The sequence below is a fragment of the Culex quinquefasciatus genome, chromosome 3 (assembly GCF_015732765.1).
Source record: "Culex quinquefasciatus strain JHB chromosome 3, VPISU_Cqui_1.0_pri_paternal, whole genome shotgun sequence".
Taxonomy (NCBI): domain Eukaryota; kingdom Metazoa; phylum Arthropoda; class Insecta; order Diptera; family Culicidae; genus Culex; species Culex quinquefasciatus.
Genome location: NC_051863.1, coordinates 28,597,860 through 28,618,902, shown reverse-complemented (window position 1 = coordinate 28,618,902; position 21,043 = coordinate 28,597,860). Strand labels below are relative to the sequence as shown.

At 36.8% G+C, this 21,043-nt stretch overlaps 2 protein-coding genes across 2 annotated transcripts; one reads left to right on the top strand and one right to left on the bottom strand.

Moving 5' to 3' along the window:
• The first annotated feature begins 6,859 nt into the window (after positions 1-6,859).
• On the top strand, positions 6,860-7,318 carry LOC6038141. Its single transcript, XM_001847924.2, has one exon. The coding sequence runs from the start codon at positions 6,860-6,862 to the stop codon at positions 7,217-7,219; it is 360 nt and encodes a 119-aa protein (XP_001847976.2). The 3' UTR covers positions 7,220-7,318.
• On the bottom strand, positions 7,237-14,532 carry LOC6038140. Its single transcript, XM_038265477.1, has 3 exons — positions 13,733-14,532; positions 7,957-8,363; positions 7,237-7,899 (listed from the first exon to the last, which is right to left on the bottom strand). Exons 1-3 carry the CDS (start codon positions 13,948-13,950, stop codon positions 7,328-7,330), a joined length of 1,197 nt encoding a protein of 398 aa, XP_038121405.1. The 5' UTR covers positions 13,951-14,532; the 3' UTR covers positions 7,237-7,327.
• Between the last annotated feature and the right edge of the window lie 6,511 nt (positions 14,533-21,043).

Sequence of the window (21,043 nt, the reverse complement as noted above, 5' to 3'; positions counted from 1 at the left end):
ATCCCCCCCCCCTTTTTCAATAAGCCTCCGGGGGCAAGTTTTTATTCAGAAGACCTCTAAATTTTTAAAAATATAGAGGCGAAATTAAAGAAAAAATTTAAATCACCTTATCATTATTTGTGTATTTAGGCTCAAATCAAAAGTTTGGTTTGGTAAAATGATTTTTTTTTTTTTAGTTCGACCTTTTGTCCTTTCGACGTTTTGTCCATTCGACCTTTTGTCCACTTTCGACCTTTTGTCCATTCGACCATTTGTCCATTCGACCTTTTGGCATTCGACCTTTTGTCCAGCCGACCTTATGTCTTCGACCTTTTGTCATACATTCGTTTTTCAATCTAAAAATTAACAAAAACCTAACGAAAAATTTAAAAAACTAGAAAAAAATCTTTTTATACAATTAAAAACTGATTTTTTTTTGAAGAGGTACAATAAACCAAATTTTTAGTTTTTGCTTTTTGGGTGTTTTTAATACCCGTGACTCGAGGCGGTTTCAAAAACACCCAAAAAGCAAAAACTGGAAATTTGGTTTATTGGACATTCATTACCAGCTTGCATAAGCGCAAGTGACGCCGAAAAAATTAAAATATATTTCTTCAGACTGGACTAATCGCTTCTCACTCTTCGGCAAAGATCCGTCCTTTATCATCGTCCTTTATCTATGACTAGAGGGTGACGATTCTCGAGATTTTGAATTTCCCGAGAATCGAGAGTTGAATTTGGCCATTTCCCGGGAATTCCCGGGACCCGGGAGTTTTTTTTACTATGACAATAGTGCCAATAATTTTAAAAGGAAAGGTCATACATTAGGTTATTTCCATTTTTCGTAATTGGTAATACGTTGGCAATGCGTATAATACGCAACTTTTGATACCCAAACATGTAGGTCATCGCCAAAATTTTAAATTTATCGCAGTTTTAGTGAAAAAAGTTATTTTTTTCTCGTTTTCGTAATTTTTCTGTTTTTGCAGGTGGCGCGTCTTAAAACTCAGTTTTTATTTTCAAAATATCATATCTCGGAAACGTACGGTTCGACATCGCCAATTTTTTACAAGAAATGTAAAATTTTCTGAGGAATCCGATAATCATATTTTCAAACATAGGCTCTTTGGTCCAGACACGGTCAAAAAGTAATTTTTAGTTTTTATACGACTTTTTGAAATGTTAAGTTAGATTTTTGAAACTTCTTGCTATTTTCCCCAAATAGCCAAACTAATCATCTTTCTTTTGCGTCTAAAACAGCTAAAAGCAGATGAAATCACGCGGAAGTATGATTATTTTTTTTGAAAAAAGTGGTTTTTGCGAAAAATGACGAAAATTGCAATATTTCGAACCTACTTTGAATGATGTAGGTAACCCTAATGGCAAACAAAAATACGGGTCTTATAATTTTGGCCGAGGAACCCCCAGACAAATTTTGAGCCCGATCGGAGAATTTTTTTTTTCGGTTCAGGTTCTTTTCAAATGGAATTGCTAAATAATTTCCCACTATCGGGATTTTTGCAACAATTTGCTTTTTTTAAGGTCAGCTGAAAATATTCATTGAAGATATATTAACACTGGAACGCCCAACGCATGTCCAACTTACACTCACGCCCAAGCCTCCCAAAAAAGTTGGAACGGTAACTTCAGCACGCCCGTTCTCGGACATAACTCAACCAATCGGGACGATTCTTGTTCCCAGTGATTTGTAAGAATGTCTAGATGATCCTAAAATTTTACAGAACTTGATTTGAACAAATCTGTAATTTCTGCGACCGAAAACATCGTTCCAACTTTTTTTAAACGACTGCCTCCGCGGAATTTTCGGCGATTTTTTTTTTACACGCGAAAAAAAAGTTGGAACGATGTTTTTGATCGCAAAAATTACAGATTTGATCAAATTAAGTTCTGCAAAGGTCTAGAATCATCTAGACATTCTTACAAATCACTGGAAAGAAGAATCATCTTGATTGGTTGAGTTATGCCCGAGAACCATTGAGTTGAAGTTACCGTTCCAACTTTTTTTTTAGCCTTGGGCGTTGGAATGTTAACATTTATCAGGAAAACCCGAATGTTCACAAGTAGCGGACCTTAACAAAGATTAAGGCAATCTTTACAGATTGCCAACCAAATTTCTTCCAAGATATATCCAAATATTGAGATTGAGGCGAAACACAAAATGACTTATTGACATCAAAAATAAAATTGCTATGCTCGAGAGAGGGTATGGAAATTTATTTTTTTGAAAAGAGGTTTCCCTATAAGAAAAGATAAAAAAAAAACTAAAAAAAAAATATATTTTATTTCTGGGATGTAACTGCTAAGTATGCTATAAAGAAAATGATGGGTTCCACATTATTTAAGCTTCTCTCAATTATAATTATTGGAATTTTCGACAAGTTAACATCCAATGTTCTAAACCATTTCAAGTTTTTCAAATGTTTTTTTTCTGATTATTTTATAAAATTTTGCTTCGATATTTATAAGTATAAAATTTCCCGGGACTCTCGACCAAATTTCCCGGGAATCGAGAGGTCCAAAAATGTTCGATTCCCGGGATTTTTTCCCGGGAATTCCCGCTCGTCACCCTCTATCTATGACTCTTTGTTACGTAAAATTTCATAACTTTGCGTCAGTTTTCGTCGATTTGTAATAGTTCAAAAAAAAAATTAAGAAAAAATTTTTTTTTTCAAAGATTTAAAAATATAAAAAAGTTATAAGGCCGTTGCAAATATTTTTCAAAGTTAAATTAAAGAACTTTTCTGGAGTTTTTTTTTAAATTGTCCAATAAACCAAATTTCCAGTTTTTGCTTTTTGGGTGTTTTTGAAACCGCCTCGAGTCGCGGGTATTAAAAACACCCAAAAAGCAAAAACTAAAAATTTGGTTTATTGTACCTTTAAAAAAAAAAACAGTTTTGAATTGTATTAAAAGATTTTTGTCCAGTTTTTTAATTTTTCGTTAAGTTTTTGTTATTTTTTAGATTGAAAAACATATCTAGAGCATTTTTTTAAAGGTTCTTTAAACATTTGAAACACAAGAGATAGGACCTTTTCGAAAAAAAAAACTACAGATGAAAGGGGCGGTACGAAATTGCTCTTACACGCGTTTAAACCATTTAAATGATAAGAACAAGGGACTTTGATCTTAACATAACTTTTGACCTCGACCTTAACTTTAAACCATAACAAAAATTACTCAAATTCTCAGGCAAGTTTCCAGAGTCATAAAACAATGAAATTCTGGCCATTGTGCAGAAATATATCAACTTTTATCTTTCCCATATAACCGTGGACCACCCTACTAGTAGTGCACATCTCCGCCGCTTGTAGTGTGTGGCCTGTCCCTCTAGAACGTGGCCTTGAATGGTGCCAGTGGGTCATCGACTCGCGCACACGCCGCTCCAGCCGGCTTAGGGGATGGCAGGCCAAACTGGGTTATCGCGCAAAAGTGCAGTGCATTGCAAATTTTTCATAAACCGTTTAAAATCGAAAAACACTTTCGAGAGTAGATCTTTCCGTTGCGATAATGGCTGCTGATTAATTTCGCTCCCCGCTGATAAGAGCTGGCGTCGCACCGCACGTTGATTACCGTGAGCCTATCATCATGAGTTGCGCGACTAAACAAATGAGTTGCGCGCGTACAAAGAGGAAGTGCGCTGATGCACGAGATGCAGCGGGTGGGAATCGGTTACTAGGGTGGAAGGGATCGTCTTTTAATTGTGATGCAACCGACTGTGCACAAACGAGAGTAAAAGTAATAAAAGTCAAATAAAAAGACTTCGTCGCAGTAACGAAACTGTGGAGAAATAAAAAAAAACAGCTGAATGAGTATCATTCTCCTGATATCGTACGGAAAATATAGAAGAGTTTCAAAGTTAAAACAATATTCTTAGCCGCGGCTATAAAACGAATTAAAAACCAAAACAAACATTGGACCAAAATTTTATATTTAGACAACTAGGAGCGCTGATAGAAACGACAGCATCGAAATTAAACCCTTTTGGACGTGAAATTGAATAGTTAAAAACGCTAAAGAATGCGCACAATACACGGTACGCACTTCACAAACTCACATTCACAGCGTGAGTATGTGTTAAAAAAACAAAGGTAACATTAAACAAATTTTACACCCGCAAGATGAACTCAGCCTCATCGAGTACTTTATACAACCTTATAGCATTATCAATTAACCACAACAAATAAAAAAAACAAGCTTAGAACTAGGATCCAGAACAAATTATTCTAGACATTAAAAAAATTATGACTGTGCATGTTGAGATACGCGATAAGAACCGAAATGTCTAAAACAAAAAGTTTGTGGCGAATCCCCCAGAATGCGATGTTGAGTTAACCCCTACTTTTTCTAATAAGTTAGTTGTTGTTTTCAATAAAAATAAAATGGAAGGAAAAAAAATAAACATTTATTGTGTGTGGTCACGAACTCTACGAAAGTTAGAAAGGAGAAGAAGAAGAAAAAAAAACTAAAAGTGCAAATTAATTCGTAAGTGTTGATTTTATATAACCCTGATAGGCGTTGAAATAGTAGAGTTTAAAGATGTACCTTTTTGTTTGTTTTGAACAAATAATGTTTTAAAAATCGTTTTCGTTTATCCCCTATTGCCAACCCCCTCCTTTTTCCGTGGAAGATTTAACGTTCGGCCGTACTAAACAGTTGAAATTGTTTATATTCTACATAATACTTTATGTTTTTACTTCCTGTGTTTGTTCTTTAGACTAAGATTTATTTTTTCTGGATATCATAAACTAACGTAACAACAGCGAAAAAAAGAATATAAAAAATTACGAAGATGATTGTTGTAAATTCGCTGAAAAAAGAACATAGAAACAAAACTCTTGAAAATTACACAAAAATATATATATAACGAATATTCATATAATGGATGTGCCTAATATCAAATAATACAAACAATTGGAAATCTGGTGTTTCCATTCATCTGAACATATTCGAAATTTGTCCATTGATTTTTTTTACAGGAAACCCCAAACTAAGTTAGTCACTAACGATGCATTTATTTATTTTTTATCGGGATAAAACTTTGCATATTCGTTTTCAATGCCTGATTGAGCATTTTAATCCATTTATACATAGAATTCAATAAAAATGTTAATGTTCAATCAAAAAAATTACAATCATAAGTTTTCGAAAAAATGTATCTTGAGTATCTGTATCTAAAGAAAAGATTTTCTGATCAATTTGATGGCTTCGGCAAAGTTGTATTTTACGATTAGAATTTTTTTACTAGAAAAAATAGGCATACGTCAAAAATCTCATTTTTTTACTTCTCATGACTAAAAGTTGAATTCCTGAAAACGTATTTTTAAATTTTCTTATGTAGAAAACCAGCGATGAAAAAATCTTCTATAAATTTTTTTTTTTGACACTTAGTACAAATTTTATAAAAAGTTTTTTTCACTCAATGTTGGCCCGAAAAATCAGGGGACAAAAAATTATTTTTTTTCAAAAAACTTTAAAATTTTAATGGAAATTCAAGTGCAATCAGCTGAAGCATGGCCTATCAAAAGGCAACAAGTCTCTTCTCTCTCGCACGAAAAAGCGGTAAAAGAAAACTGAAAAAATCATTTTGCTTGTTTCGCTAGTGAAAAAAGTTCGCAATCCAGTCCTGTAGGAGACAAAAAACATGTTAGGCATATAATTCATGAAAAATTGTATTCTTGGAAAATATCGAATATCTGGACAGTATAATTATTAAAAATATTTTTATTGTACCGTACCGTATTGTACCGAAATGTACCGTTTTAAATTATAGCTGCTTTATGGTTTAGATTTTTCAGATTTTTAAGTTTAAAAAATAAATCTTGAAAGAAAATCAACCGATAATATTCTCTCTAGAACTTTGAAATCCAGACAATTAGTATCTGAGATACAGCCTTACAAATAATTTTTATTGATGAAAATGGAAACTATTGATACAATTTTCTATGTTAAACAAATTTTCAATGCAAATAATTTATATTTCGACCTTTATTTTTGAAGAAAAACAGATTTTTTGCTCACTAACTTGCCCACATTTTTTGTAACAACTTTAATTGATATCTAAGAAGATTTAACCACATTAAACTATGTGGATTCCATCTGCTTATTTGAATCAAATTTGGTATCAAATACAGTTGACTCTCTGGCTGTCGATCTTCTCGATATCAATAATTCTCCATCTATCGATGAATTCTTCAGTCCCTTCAATCTGCATGCTTCAATTATCTTCATTCCTCGATATTTTCCCTTGCTTGCAGGATCTCTTCCTCGACGGTCCCTTGGATTTTGTTTGCTTTAAAAATCTCTTCCGGTTGTCAATAATTTCACTTTCTCATGGCTTGCATAGACATTTTTCTTGGGGAAACGAAGCTTTGAAGGGTGTTTGACATTTTTTTTTTGTTTGATGCACGTTGCCATGATTCTCTCCCATAGCTGGGTATCAAGAAAAAAAAATCAATCGAGTCTTCATTTTGCATCGTTCTGTAAACTGATGATTCTCCTCCTCGACGGTCCCTTGGATATTGACATCCCGTGTGTCGACCTTGCAAAACAATGTAATTGGGCAAATTTGAAGTATTTCTTTACACTTTACAGAGTTTATCCTGCTCTTTCCTAATGTAAACATCACTTGACGTGAGCTGGACAGACTCTTTGATTACACTTCGACATTGGCCCATTTAAATTATATTGCTAACAACTTTAAGCTAATAAATTACTTTTGCGATCAGAATCAAATCAGAATAAATTTTGTATGTAGAAACCAAATTTTTTTGGCAAGACTCAAATTTTCCAATCTAGTTACCATTGCGTTTCTAACAATCCCCTTTAAAACGTCACTCCCAGTTCATCCGCCAACCCAACACGATGTCACTTCCGGCAAAGATGGCTCTGGTCCGCACCCTCGTCAACCCAAAGGCTCCGTGTCTGCTGGCCATTCAGCGTAGAACCTTTTTCGCTAAAAAGTGCCCCCAAAAGGTGGATCCCTGCCAAGGAGGGGGAGGAGGAGCGGAAGGTGGAGCAGCGGCGGGCTCGGCAAACGAAATTCCCGTCGGATACAAGCTGCTGAAGGAGACTCAGGCCAAGTTCCAGCTTAAGGACGGACTTCCGATTTGGCTCAAGGGTGGCCCGAACGATCGGATGATGTACCTGTCGACGGTGGGCTTGGCGCTGGTAGGACTCGGCGGATCGGTGCTGTTCATCGCAAACATGATTCTCACGACTTGAAGAAAACATTTTTTTCCTGCTTTTATTCGGGACGAATTTTCGTGTGTCGCTTATAAATAAATAAACTCTCAATAAATAATTCTTATCACAATCTGGAAATTCGTTTGTCTAATCTAGTTCGAGCTGTTTCGCGATGCGAGATATTTCGTTGTCCAGACCTTTGTTCTTCAGCTCGCAGATGTAGTTGAAACGCGCGGAGCAGTCCTGTCCGGAGTATCCGTACGTGTACAGAGCTCCGTTGTAGGACAATTTCAAGCACCGACCCGTCCCTGTAATTTCCAGGGTAGGTTCCGTTTGCTTTTGAGGCTTGCCGCTTTGCGGTTTGTTCACAATCTTGGTCGCATCCGGTTTGGACGTGGTCGTAGTCGTTGAGGAAGAGTTGCCTCCCGTCTTTGTGATCGAAGTTAGGTTCGTATTCGGATTGACCGGTTTGGCCGACTGCGTCCAGATCCAAAGAAGACCCGGGTTGAGTCCTCCCAGCCAGAACTCCTTTCCTCGATTGAGTTGATTGTTCAAAATGTACGCCACCACGTCCTGGAACTCGGTGCTACTCTCGAACTCTGCCAGGTGTCCTCCGTAGGATTTGCACAACGTGCTTGCGGACTTCCAATTCAAGCCTCGGTCCACCCCGAAGTGGTAACAGATGTCGTGAACTCGGGTGAAGTTATCGGGACACGTGTCTAAAATATCAAACTAAATCAGTATTCATATAGCTGAAATTAACCCCACATCCTTACCAATCTTCTGGTTGTTCCCCGCCATCAAATAGTAGATAATTTGTTCAGCCCTCCGCAGCCGGTTCTCCATGTAGTCCACTCGGTACACCAGCTTCTCAATCGCCCCCAGCAGATACAAATCCGTCTCGGAAACTTCCCGCGGAGATGCCAGCAACTCGGTCGGACTGGCCCCGCCGAAGGTTTGCCGCATCGGCGTGAAGGTGCCCTGGCCGGTGGGGCTGTTCAGCTGGTTCTCGCCGTACCCGGACGGGCCGATGACCTTCCCGGTGGGAGTGCCCATCTCGACGGCTTCGCCGATGCGTTTGTTGATGTAGAAGCTGGACGTCGGGATGTACTGGTGCGTTTGGCCAACGGCAACGGCGGCGGCCGCCTGCATGACGCGCGATTGGCGCGAGGAGGAGTTGAGGCTAGGGAAAATAAAAAAAAAGGCGTTACAATAACTTGTCTACAGTAATTTGATGTCATTTTCATCGACTGTTTTACATAACTTATTATGAAATCAAATTACAAAGGGATTCAATGTTTTCGAAATTTTTCGAATTATTCGAAAAAACTTATAATTTTAATTTGTGTCGGAAAACATTGAAAAATTAATCATTTTTCATTAAAAAAATCGATGTTTTATGTACAATGTTATGCTTGAAACTGCAAAAGTGAGCAGTTCTCTAGATTTTGAATAAATTCTAATTTGAAATTTTTATATTTTGTATTTGAATCATAACTTGCACATCCATTCCTTAGGTCAAGATTAATTCAGATTCGAGAGATGTTTCTACAAAAGAGCTATTAAAATACAGTCCAGACTCGATTATCCGAAGGCTCTGTACAATTTCAATTTGATATCGGATAATCGAATAACCTTAGTTTTGAATGCCGTGCAACTATAATGCAACAAATCTGGAGTTTTTTTTTAAAGGTCCAATAAATCAAATTTCCAGTTTGAAACCGCCTTGAGTCAGGGGTATTAAAAAACACCCAAAATGCAAAAACTGAAATTTTGGTTTATTGGACCTTTTCAAAAAAAACTCCAGAAATGGATATTTTCAATTTCAATAAATTTTTAATAACAGATTTAATAAGTATGGAATACCCATGTTTTTGCTATTTTTACAGTTTTCTACTTTAATCAAGTTTGAACGTTTTACAACTCATTTTCCGAAATGTTTGATGAAAATTTTGACAAAATTACAAGTGTCATTCACAGTTAAACTTTCAATAAGATAGATTTTTCTGCAAAAAAAATATCTGTGTCGACTTTTAGCCAAGCAACCGTGGCCGAAAGGTTACGGGTTTTGCCTTGTAAGCGGAAGGGATGGGTTCGATTCCTGTATCCCTTCAAAGAGTAAATTTGCTCACTGGGAATTCTGACCGGTAGGGGATGCGTTTTGACTAGCGGTGAACTGGATTTCCAATCCAGAGGTCGTGAGTGGCAGTGCGTGGCCGAATAGGGACGTGGCGTTACATCGTGCTGCCACCTGGTTTTTTTAAGCGCAAGAGTGTAAAAGTGCTGAGTCATCCTCTAAAAATAGACGGCGTCCTATCTCGCCCAGCAAAATGAAGTCGATAAAGTAGTCGGTTTCGATGAGAAAAAGTGGAAAATGTGGTCTAAAAATAGCGACGCCATCCCCCTATGGTTACGCTGTCCGCTTTGTAAGCGGATGATTCTGGGTTCGATTCTCATCTGCTGCAACCTTCCATCGGATGAGGAAGAAAAATGTCGGTCCCGGCCTTGGTTGTTAGGCCGTTAAGTCATTCCAGGTGTAGGAGTCGTCTCCATGCCATAAGTACAAACAACACACCAAACCAAGCCTACTCCGGTGGAATCGCTGGCGGCGGTTGGACTCGCAATCCAAAGGTCGTCAGTTCAAACACTGGGGTGGAAGGTTCCTTGGAGTAGAAAGAGGTTTGGGTGCTCTCCCCATTCAAGCCTTCGGACTCCTAGGTTCGAGCAGAAACTTGCAATAGAGACCACAAAAGACCCGGGGGTCGTTAATGTGGATGGTTTGAGGTCGTGAGTTCGATTCTCGTACCGGGATGATGATTTTAAAAATATTACCCATATCAGGGATGACATTGGGTCTGTGGGGTGAGATAGGGTCACACCTAAAAATGGCATTTGTATGACCCAATCTCACCCCAGACCCAATGTCATCTATGATGACGATACCAAAAATATAAAGCTAATGAAATATAAAGCAAAAACGAATCCTTAACTTAAAAAAATAAATAAAATCATTTTACAGATGGGTCAAAAGGCCATTTTACATGATCTTTTAAAATGGGCCCGCGAACCATACACCCCTGTTTTAATGGATAAATAGTTTTTTAAAGGACCGATTACCAAAATTTTCATTTTTTAGTTAGTGATATTCAGAATCACCCAAAAAGCAATTTATGACAATTTTGTTTATTGGACATTTCAAAAGGACCGAACAGTCAATATACGCCCTTTCTTGGTTTACAAAATTTGAAAATCTTTTTTTTTGAAAGATCGAAAAATTTCACCAATGTCTCATGTATTAACATTGAAAATCGGAACATTAGTTGCTGAGATATCGACATTAGAAAAACGTGGGTTGTTTGGGTGAGACTTGAGCAATTCTCTACTCTCTCGGTCTTTTGCCTTCCTCACTGAGGTAAGGCTATAATCCTGCTCTAAAAATGAACTTTCTAATAAAAGCTCCTAGACCCACCTTCATGTATACATATCTACTCAGAATCGAAAACTGAACAAATGTCTGTGTGTGTGTATGTGTGTGTGTATGTGTGTGTGTATGTATGTATGTGACCAAAATTCTCACTGAGTTTTCTCAGCACTGGCTGAACCGATTTTGATCGAACCAGTTGCATTCGACTTGGTTTAGGGTCCCATACATCGCTATTGAATTGTTTGAAGTTTCGATAAGTAGTTCAAAAGTTATGCATAAAAATGTGTTTTCACAAATACCCGGATCTCACTTAAATGTATGTAAACTATGTCTGGATCCATCATCCGACCCATCATTGGTTAGGTAATTGAAAGGCCTTTCCAATGAGTCCAAAACATTAAAGATCTGGCAACCCTGTCTCGAGTTATGACCACTTAAGTGATATTTATGTACTTTTTTGAAGCCGGATCTCACTTAAATGTATGTAAACTATGTCTGGATCCATCATCCGACCCATCGTTGGTTAGGTAATTGAAAGGCCTTTCCAATGAGTCCAAGATATTGAAAATCTGGGAACCCTGTCTCGAGTTAGGACCACTTAAGTGATATTTATGTACTTTTTTGAAGCCGGATCTCACTTAAATGTATGTAAACTATGTCCGAATCCACCATCCAACCCATCGTTGGTTAAGTTATTAAAAGACCTTTTCAACGAGTCCAAAACATTGAAGATCTGGCAACCCTGTCTCGAGATATGCCCACTTAAGTGATATTGATGTACTTTTTGGAAGCCGGATCTCACTTAAATGTATGTAAACTATGTCCGGATCCACCATCCAACCCATCGTTGGTTAGGTTATCAAAAGACCTTTCCAACGAGTTCAAAATATTGAAGATCTGGCAACCCTGTCTCGAGCTATGGTCACTTAAGTGACATTTATGTACTTTTTTATTCCGGAACTAAAAAATAGTGTACAATTCCATCATATCAGCCATTGTTGGAAATAAGTGAGGAAGGCTCCAACCACGTAGGTGGATTAAGTTAGCTTTTTCTTAAATTTTAATTTTTGTGAATTTTTTATATTTGGCAGCTGGCCATACAAAAATGATGAATGAGTTATGAATTTTTGAATCAATACTGATTTTTTCAAAAAATGGAAAAATTGGTCGCAAATTTTTTTCAATTTAATTTTTTTATGTAAAATCAAAGTTTCAATCAAAAAGTACTTTAGTAAAATTTTGATAAAGTGCACCGTTTTCAAGTTAAATCCATTTTTAGGTGACTTTTTTGAAAATAGTCGCAGTTTTTAATTTTTTTTTTAAATTAGTGCACATGTTTGCCCACATTTGAAAAAAATATTTTTGAAAAGCTGAGAAAATTCTCTATATTTTGCTTTTTTGAACTTTGTTGATACGACCCTAAGTTGCTGAAATATTGCCATGCAAAGGTTTAAAAACAAGAAAATTGATATTTTCCAAGTCTCACCCAAACAACCCAACATTTTCTAATGTCGATATCTCAGCAACTAATGGTCCGATTTACAATGTTAAAAAATGAATCAGTCATGAAATTTTCCGATATTTTCGAAAAAAAAATTTCGAAATTTTTAAAACAATACAAACATTTAAAAAGGGCGTAATATTGAATGTTTGGCCCTTTTAAAATGTTAGTCTTGGTTTAAAAAAATTGAAAATATTTTTTTCAAAAAGATCGGAAAATTTCACGAATGTTTCATTTTTTAACATTGTAAATCGGACCATTAGTTGCTGAGATATCGACATTAGAAAATGGTGGGTTGTTTGGGTGAGACTTAGAAAACATCAATTTTCCTGTTTTTAAACCTTTGCATGGCAATATCTCAGCAACTAAGGGTCGTATCAACAAAGTTCAGAAGTGCAAAATATAGAGAATTTTCTCAGCTTTTCAAAAATATTTTTTTCAAAAGTGGGCAAACATGTGCACTTATTTAAAAAAAATGAAAAATTTCGACTATTTTCAAAAAAGTCACCTAAAGATGGATTTAACTTGAAAACGGTGCACTTTATCAAAATTTTACTAAAGTACTTTTTGATTGAAACTTTGATTTTACATCAAAAAATTAAATTAAAAAAATTTTGCGACCAATTTTTCGATTTTTTCAAAAAATCAGTATTGATTCAAAAATTCATAACTCGCTCAAAGAATTTTTGCACAACCTAAAAATTTCTGAAAAGTTGGCATTTGATGTCCTCTAAAACATATCAATAAATAAAAATAGTGTTTTTTGCAGATCAAGTTTTAGTGACAAAAAGTTAAATAAAAAATCACCAAATTTTTTACCGTGTTTATTTTTTTTTGCAGTGTAGTCCGTATCCATACCTACAATTTTGCCAAAGACACTAAATCGATAAAAAAATTCCTTCAAAAGATACAGATTTGTGAATTTTCATACATCATTTTTGTATGGACAGCTGCCAAATTTGTATGGAAAATTATATGGACAAACTAACGATACAAAATGGCTTCTTTGGGCATACCGAAGGCACATTAAAGTTTCAGCCGGATTAAAAAATACAAAAATTAAAATTAAAGAAAAAAGACCGTTTTCGTAGAGAATTGCTCTATTGTCACCGTACCGTACACAAATCCGGCCTATTAAAAATCCGCGAAGAGGGTCGAAAATCCGTACGGTAAGGACAAAAATAGTACAGTAGGTAGCCTTAGGAATGGGTCACATTTTTCTAAATGTCGCAACTAATCCTCTTTGCTTTTGCAACAGGAAGCATTCAAATCGGTAGAAATCTAACGGCTGTACGTCGATTTTACGTGTACGTACATGCAATACATTAGCACGAGGATTACTCAATTATGCCAAACCAATTATTCCGAGAAATATGCGTTTTTGTGTTCGTCACCAAATATTCGCCACGGCAATATCAAAGGGGAATAGGATATAAGCCGCTTGGTTTTCCGATTCGGCTGCAGAAACTAAACAATATTTTAGTTAAATTAAAGTTCAGAAAATGCGTTGGAATATCGTCTACCACCTGGAGCAAAAATCTTAATTTTACCAAAAGTGGATGATGGGCAGCACAATACAAGGTGGTACTATTCTTCCTACAAATCATCATACAGCGATCTCACCTACCCCAATGTATACTCCTCAATCAGCGACGACCACAGTCCGTCCTCTTCCGGTTCGGTCCACTGGGCGGGACTCATTTTGACAAAGGACTTTCGACCGCCCTTCTCAACCACGTAGATCCCGTCGACGGTCAACAGCTGCAGCACGGTGACCACCACCACCACCACCAGCCGTCCGTTTAACCCCATTTTTCGCACCACTCCACCACTGCCACTACTCATATTTCCGCGTACCGCGTGCAGCAGAGTTCACGCCACTTTAAAATTTCTCCTCGATCACGACACGATTGGCTCTTCGTCACCTCTGCTGTCTGCTGCAGCACCATTCGATTTCAACACAACACACTCACTTTCTGCGAAAGCTTGGTTGGCGAAGGTAAAACAAGCCCCTATGACGTCGCGCCCGTCCAGGTCTTCAAACCAGGTTCCAGTGCTTTGACGCCAGACTTCGACGTTATCTCATCGACATGTGTTCACTTTCGTTTTAACCGCGATTTATGCTGAACTGAAGGGGTCTTGGCGCCACGGTCAGGTCTTCTGCTCTCCTACGCGTACGCACGTGGTACGCACCAAGGCGGTTATTACCCACCACGCGTATTACCTCACTCGACTGACTTAACCGGAACTTCTGGGTCGGACAACCCGTTCGAGGACCTTGCGGGGACCGCTTTTTGCACAACTCCCTGACGAACGAGCGCTGATTCAGACCAGTGATGACAGTTGGAATTAGCACTTGGTGAATGCCAACTGTTGGTCCGGTAAGAGGGAAACACGTGCACGCGGTCGGCCAGATGATGGTGAACTGAACAGAGTCCAAGCTCGATCAACCCGTAGTTTTTGCGATGGACCTGCTCTTTTGTTGGGTCGCTCTTTCTCTCGGTGGAGGTCCAACCGCACATCTGCGAGAGTCTATAGCTTCGCTGCGAAAGGTAAAGAGGTAAAATTTGCATCGTGGTTGTTTTGGTGGAATAAATAACACTTTCTTTTGGGCGACGGCAGATATTCATATATGATCCGTAACTGGGACGGGTTTTAAACGCGTTGCGTTGTATTCGCGGCAATACCTCTGAAAACAAAACTGTTGGTATGACTTTTCTACGGGCTTGGGTATTTCCATCAAATTGTCCATGGAATATTGATGTCATGCAAGCAGATGGATGATCGTGAAGGTTTTTTGCATATACTGCTGAAATCTTTCGTGTTGGGAACTTGGAAAATATAAGACATATTTGTAAATAAAAAATAAATATACGAGATATACTGCCGCTCTAATCGTGTCCGTCCCATATGTAAAAACAGCAAGCCGAGAAAAACGTGTGTCAAAGTTGTCCCGCCCATAAGGCTACGTGTTAGAATTTCACGAAAAAGTGGATTTTCTCCGGATTTCTAGAACAAAGTACTACATTTTATTGGTTTTTCTGATAGTTTGCATGATTTTGAACCAAACTGGATTATTACCTCAAAATTGACGAAATTACATATGGGACGGACTAGCTTCGAGCGGCAGTATATTACTGTTCAATATTTCAAAGCTTGTTCGTCTTCATTGCGAAGTGGTTTTCTGATCGTTTTTTTTATATCTTCAGCAAAGTGGAAGGCAACGATGAGGGCTCAAAAATCTCTATTTTTAGGACCTTTTTGATTAAAAATATCACGGAATTTTCATATTTTTCACATAGAAGATAGGACCGACATTTGCCGACATCATCAGTTAAAAATCAAGTATAAGTCTAATAGAAAACACTCAGAAAAAACTCATATTCTTCATTTGCAATTTTGCTGAAGACTGATAATCGTTCAGGAAATCTTTTTCCTACTTGAGGATACCTTGGAGAATTTCCCTTATCATCTTTAATAAGTGTAGTATCAACCCTTTCCGTGTTCCTAATCCCCAATTTCTGCCCATAGGTTCGTGGTGAAGATGGGAGCGGCCGGCAATGGCAATAGAATTTGGTTCAGGTGAAATTATCAATTCCAATGATCAATTCCTAGGCAACATTGGCATGGATAATTTCGTATTAACTTTTCAAAAGGCGTAACATCTAAGCGCTGCTTATTTTATTATATTATTTTGATATTATTTACAAGAACGTCAAAATTGATTCATTTAAATTCTTTTTCGCAATATTTCATATCACCATATCGTATTACTAATTTCCAGACCACTTTAGAGCATTTTACGGTTCATATTTGAGTAATTGACTCAAACTGATTCAAAAAACCTATACAATAATTCGATTCGCTTACCCGAACTCGATATTGATTTCTTATTAATAGCTACTTTTAAAAATCGAGTCGATACCCATCTGCTCCCAACGAGAAAGTTCTGGACTCATTGAATTTGGAATTAATGAAAAAAAAAAACTTTAAGCTCACGGCGGGGTTCGATTCCCTGTCCTTAGGATTGGTAAGCAAAATGCTTTCCACTTAACCGTGGAGCATTGGTAGCTTGAGGAGGAATCAGACTGGTATAGTTGAATCCAAGAATCGGACTTAGAATCGCATTGAATGCAAGTTGAACATCAGAACTCAAACAAGATTGCATGCAAGATTTGCAAGCGCAGTTGAAATTGAATCTAAAAATACCTCGCTATGAATAGCCTGGGCGACTGATAGAATTCATCCAATAAGAGATGAGAAGAATTGAAAGCATTCCCATTAGAAATGAGAACACACGAAGAATTCGAACAACAATGCCAAAGGTTGTTACCACTCGCCTAGGGTGGCTCCTCAGACCATTCACCTTCCCAAAAACCGTCCAACTCCAAGCGAAACTTACTTGAGGATACCGTGGAGATTTTCCCTTAATACTCTTAAAAAAGTGGAGCATCAACACTTCCCGTCTTCCAATTCCCTTTCCTTGTCCCTGGTGCGCGGTGGAGATGGGAGCGGCCGGCAATGGACGGCTGCCATGGTGGTGAGAATCTGGTTCAGGTGGAATTGGTTCTATTCCCAATTATCGATTCCTAGGCAACTTGGGCTTAGACAATCATCACATCACATGGCGAAAATCCAGTCTGCAATCCGCTAAAATCACCGTCTCCTAGCGAAGCGAAGCGAATAGCTACTTTTAAAAATCGAGTCTGGAATGCATTGGCAAATTATAATTTCGTCTGTGGAAACATCCACAATATAGCACAAAACAATGATCAAATAAATGAGGCATAAACAAATCTGATCGATTTTGTTTCTTCGGCAAAAATGTAGGATAGGACATTGAAACATTTACTCGAGGAAGTGGAAATAACTGGAAAAGATAAAATTCTGTTATTGTCAAGAGGTCAGAACTTGTTATTAAACACTCAGATTAGCTATTATAATTACACAATATAGTAACAAAGATTTGTTCGAAAAATAACTAATCCTGTCATCCAAAATTATTTCAAGAAAAATCGATAACATAGAATAAAAAATGAGCCCAATAATTTAATTTGGTTTTGGTGTAATGTGTTAAGCCGGGACCGTGGTGTAGGGGTAAGCGTGATTGCCTCTCACCCAGTCGGCCTGGATTCGATACCAGAAGGTCCCGGTGGCAAATTTTGAGACGAGATTTGTCTGATCACGCCTTCCGTCGGATGGGGAAGTAAATGTTGACCCCGGTCTAACCTAGAGGTTAGGTCGATAGCTCAGTCCAGGAGCTCAGCTCAGTGTAGGAGTCGTCTCCCTGGGTCCTGTCCTGGTGGAGTCGCTGGTAGGCAGTTGGACTCACAATCCAAAGGTCGTCAGTTCGAATCCCGGGGTGGATGGAAGCTTAGGTGTAAAAAGAGGTTTGCAATTGCCTCAACAATCAAGCCTTCGGACACCTAGTTTCGAGTAGGAATCCCTTAATCGGGAACGCCAAGGCAATGCTGTAGAGCGAATAATTTGATTTGATTTTTTTTGTAATGTGTTAATAATATGTAATGTGTTAATAATATGTTTTTGTGCTGGTAAATAACTGATTTTGATATTGATTATGACTGCTTATAAACTGTGTTAAACATTTGAAAACAATTAAAACTTAGCAGAGAGCAGGCAAGATATCCCAGTGAAAAAAAATATAAAAATGTTTGGAAGTTCTACCGTAAAAATAAAATATTTCGTTATTCACAACATTTTCGGTCAAACTGTTGGATTCTGTTTATTATTGATATACTTATAATCAAAAGAATATTCCAATATCAATAATAAAAAGAATCAACTTTCAAAATTTTTCAATTTTTAAAATAATTTTTGGTACACAGACCACATTTCATGACCAAAATAATGCCCTTAATAAAATTCGACAAAATATTCCCATAGTTCTGTGCCATACTTTGCAAAATAGAAAATAATAACAAATTGGGTTATGGACACTTACAATTTTTTTTAACAAATTCCCACTGAGAATTTTGGCTCGAGTCTCGACTCGATTCAGGCTCGATCTCAAGTCAGAGTGACTCGAGGCTCGAGCCCAAATTCTCAGTGAGTTGTTGATTTCCTTAAGGGGATATATCAATAATTTGAAAAATCAACTTTCAAATTCACCACTTAAAAAAAAACGTTTTGGTATAAAGACCATATTCCATGACCAAAATAATATCATTGACAAAATTGGTTAAAGTTTTCCCATGGTTAGAGTAAAATTCAAAAAAAAAAAATAATAACAAATTAGGTTTTGACTGATGATTGTTTTTGCCTTCCTCACCTCAATGAGGAAAGGCTATAAAATCACTCGAAAAATGAACTTCTTTATTCGACCTCGTAGACCCACCTTCCGTATACCTATCGAGTCAGAATCAAATTCTGAACAAATGTCTGTGCGTGTGTCTGGATGTGAGTCCGTGGACCGAAAAATATGCACACGATAATCTCCAGAATGGCTGAACCGATTTGGACCGTGTTGGTCTCATTCGATCCATCTAGTTAATATCATGAAGTTTAGAAAAGTACTTCAAAAGTTATGCTAAAAAAACGATTTCAACAAAAGTCCGGAAGATTGTAAAAAGGGTGGTTTGGTAAGAAAACCTGTCATGTTATACATGTTTAGAAATGAACCTAAAACATAGAAGATCTGATAACCGTATCAAAAGTTATTAGCACTTAAATGATATTTATAGACTTTTCAGAGGCCAGATCTTAGATATTTCGATTAAAATGATGTTCGGGTCCATCCCGCCGTCAGTTAGATAATTAAAAGATCTTTCAAATCAGCCTAAACATCAAAGTTCTGATAACCATTTCAGAAGTTATATGCACTTAATAGTAGTTTATGCATCAAGTTACAAAAAGAGAATTTTTTCAGCACGAGTCGTACATTTATCCAACGAGGTTCACCGAGTGCTGAAAAAATCAAGTTTTGCAACGAGTTCCATACAACATTTTTTGAAATTCCAAATAACACACACTGAGTGAAATTTTATGTCAAATTTTCATGTATTTTGTCAATAAATCGTTTAAATCAATTTTTTTTGAAAAGTGTTATTTTTCGAAACAAGTGCTGAAAAGTTCAACTTTTCAGCACCCATTTGAGTGCTGAAAAGAAGAACTTTTCAGCCTTTATTTTGAAAAGTGTTGCTATTCGATTCTGTTATTTTTGGAACAGAAAAGTAGGCTATTTCGTCGTTCAAGAATGACAGGAAAAGTAAATAGTTTCACGACGAAATTGCAAAATAGTAGTTTATGCAAGAAGTTGCAAAAAGAGGATTTTTTCAGCACGAGTCGTACATTTATCCAACGAGGTTCACCGAGTTGGATAAATACGAAGAGTGCTGAAAAAATCAAGTTTTGCAACGAGTTCCATACAACATTTTTTGCAATTGCAAAAAACACACACTGAGTGAAATTTTAAGTCAAATTTTCATGTATTTTGTCAATAAATCGTTTAAATCAAAAAAATGTTGAAAAGTGTTACTTTTCGAAACAAGTGCTGAAAAGTTCAACTTTTCAGCACCCATTTGAGTGCTGAAAAGTAGAACTTTTCAGCATTTATTTTAAAAAGTGTTGCTATTCGATTCTGTTATTTTTGGAACAGAAAAGTAGGCTATTCCGAAGTTCAAGAATGACAGGAAAAGTGAGTAGTTTCACGACGGAATTTCAAAAAGTAAGTTTTGGTACACAGATTACGTTTCATGACACAAATAATGCCCTTTATAAAATGCGACAAAATTTTCCCATAGTTCTGTGCCATATTTTGCAAAATAGAAAATAATAACAAATTGGGTTATGGACACTTACAATTTTTTTGAACAAATTCCCACTGGGAATTTTGGCTCGAGTCTCGACTCGATTCAGGCTCGATCTCGAGCCAGAGTGACTCGAGGCTAAAATCAAAATTCTCATCGGGTTTTTTTTAAATTTATATTTATTCAGTTTTCTTTTGCATGTACATTCATTCAGTTAAAATATTATTGAGTGTCCAATCACAATCGATGACTTTTCACCTCAATTTTAAATACTAGAAACATTTATTTATTCATGAAATATTGTAGCTTTCGCTATTCAGTGATTTCAAAGTAGGAGGTCCTACATGTACAAAAGGGAAAAGGGATACCTTAAAACTAACTTATAAACTATATAATGAGCGGATCAATGCAGCTGAAGACTGCAATGATTTTTGTCGAAATGCATCAATTATTTTATTGGACATAACATCCAACGTGTCAACTTCGGCTAATTGATGAAGTTCACTGGTGCTGAACCAGGGAGGAAGTTTCAGAATCATTTTCAGAATTTTGTTCTGAATCCTCTGAAGTTTTTTCTTCCTGGTTAAGCAACAGCTTGTCCAGATCGGCACAGCATAAAGCATGGCAGGTCTGAAAATTTGTTTATAAACTAACAGTTTATTCTTGAGACAAAGTCTAGAATTCCTGTTTATAAGTGGATACAAACATTTAATATATTTGTTACATTTGATCTGGATACTTTCAATGTGATCCTTGTAAGTAAGGTTTTTGTCAAAAGCAAGTCCAAGATATTTCACTTGATCCTCCCACTTTAAATTTACCTCATTCATCTTTATAATGTGATGACTTTTTGGTTTAAGAAAATCAGCCCTTGGTTTGTGAGGGAAAATAATAAGTTGAGTTTTTGCAGCATTTGGAGTAATTTTCCATTCTTTCACATAAGAATTGAAAATATCCAAGCTTTTTGTAATCTTCTTGTGATGACACGAAGGTTTCTACCTTTAGCGGAGATGCTTGTATCATCAGCAAAAAGTGATTTCTGACATCCTGGGGGCAATAAATATCAAATTCGAGTTTTAGTTAAAAATGTATATTCAATAATCCGTTACCGCCATATTGGCAGCCATCTTGGATTTAATTTTTTTTATCGCTTTAGCGTCGTTTAGGGGTGA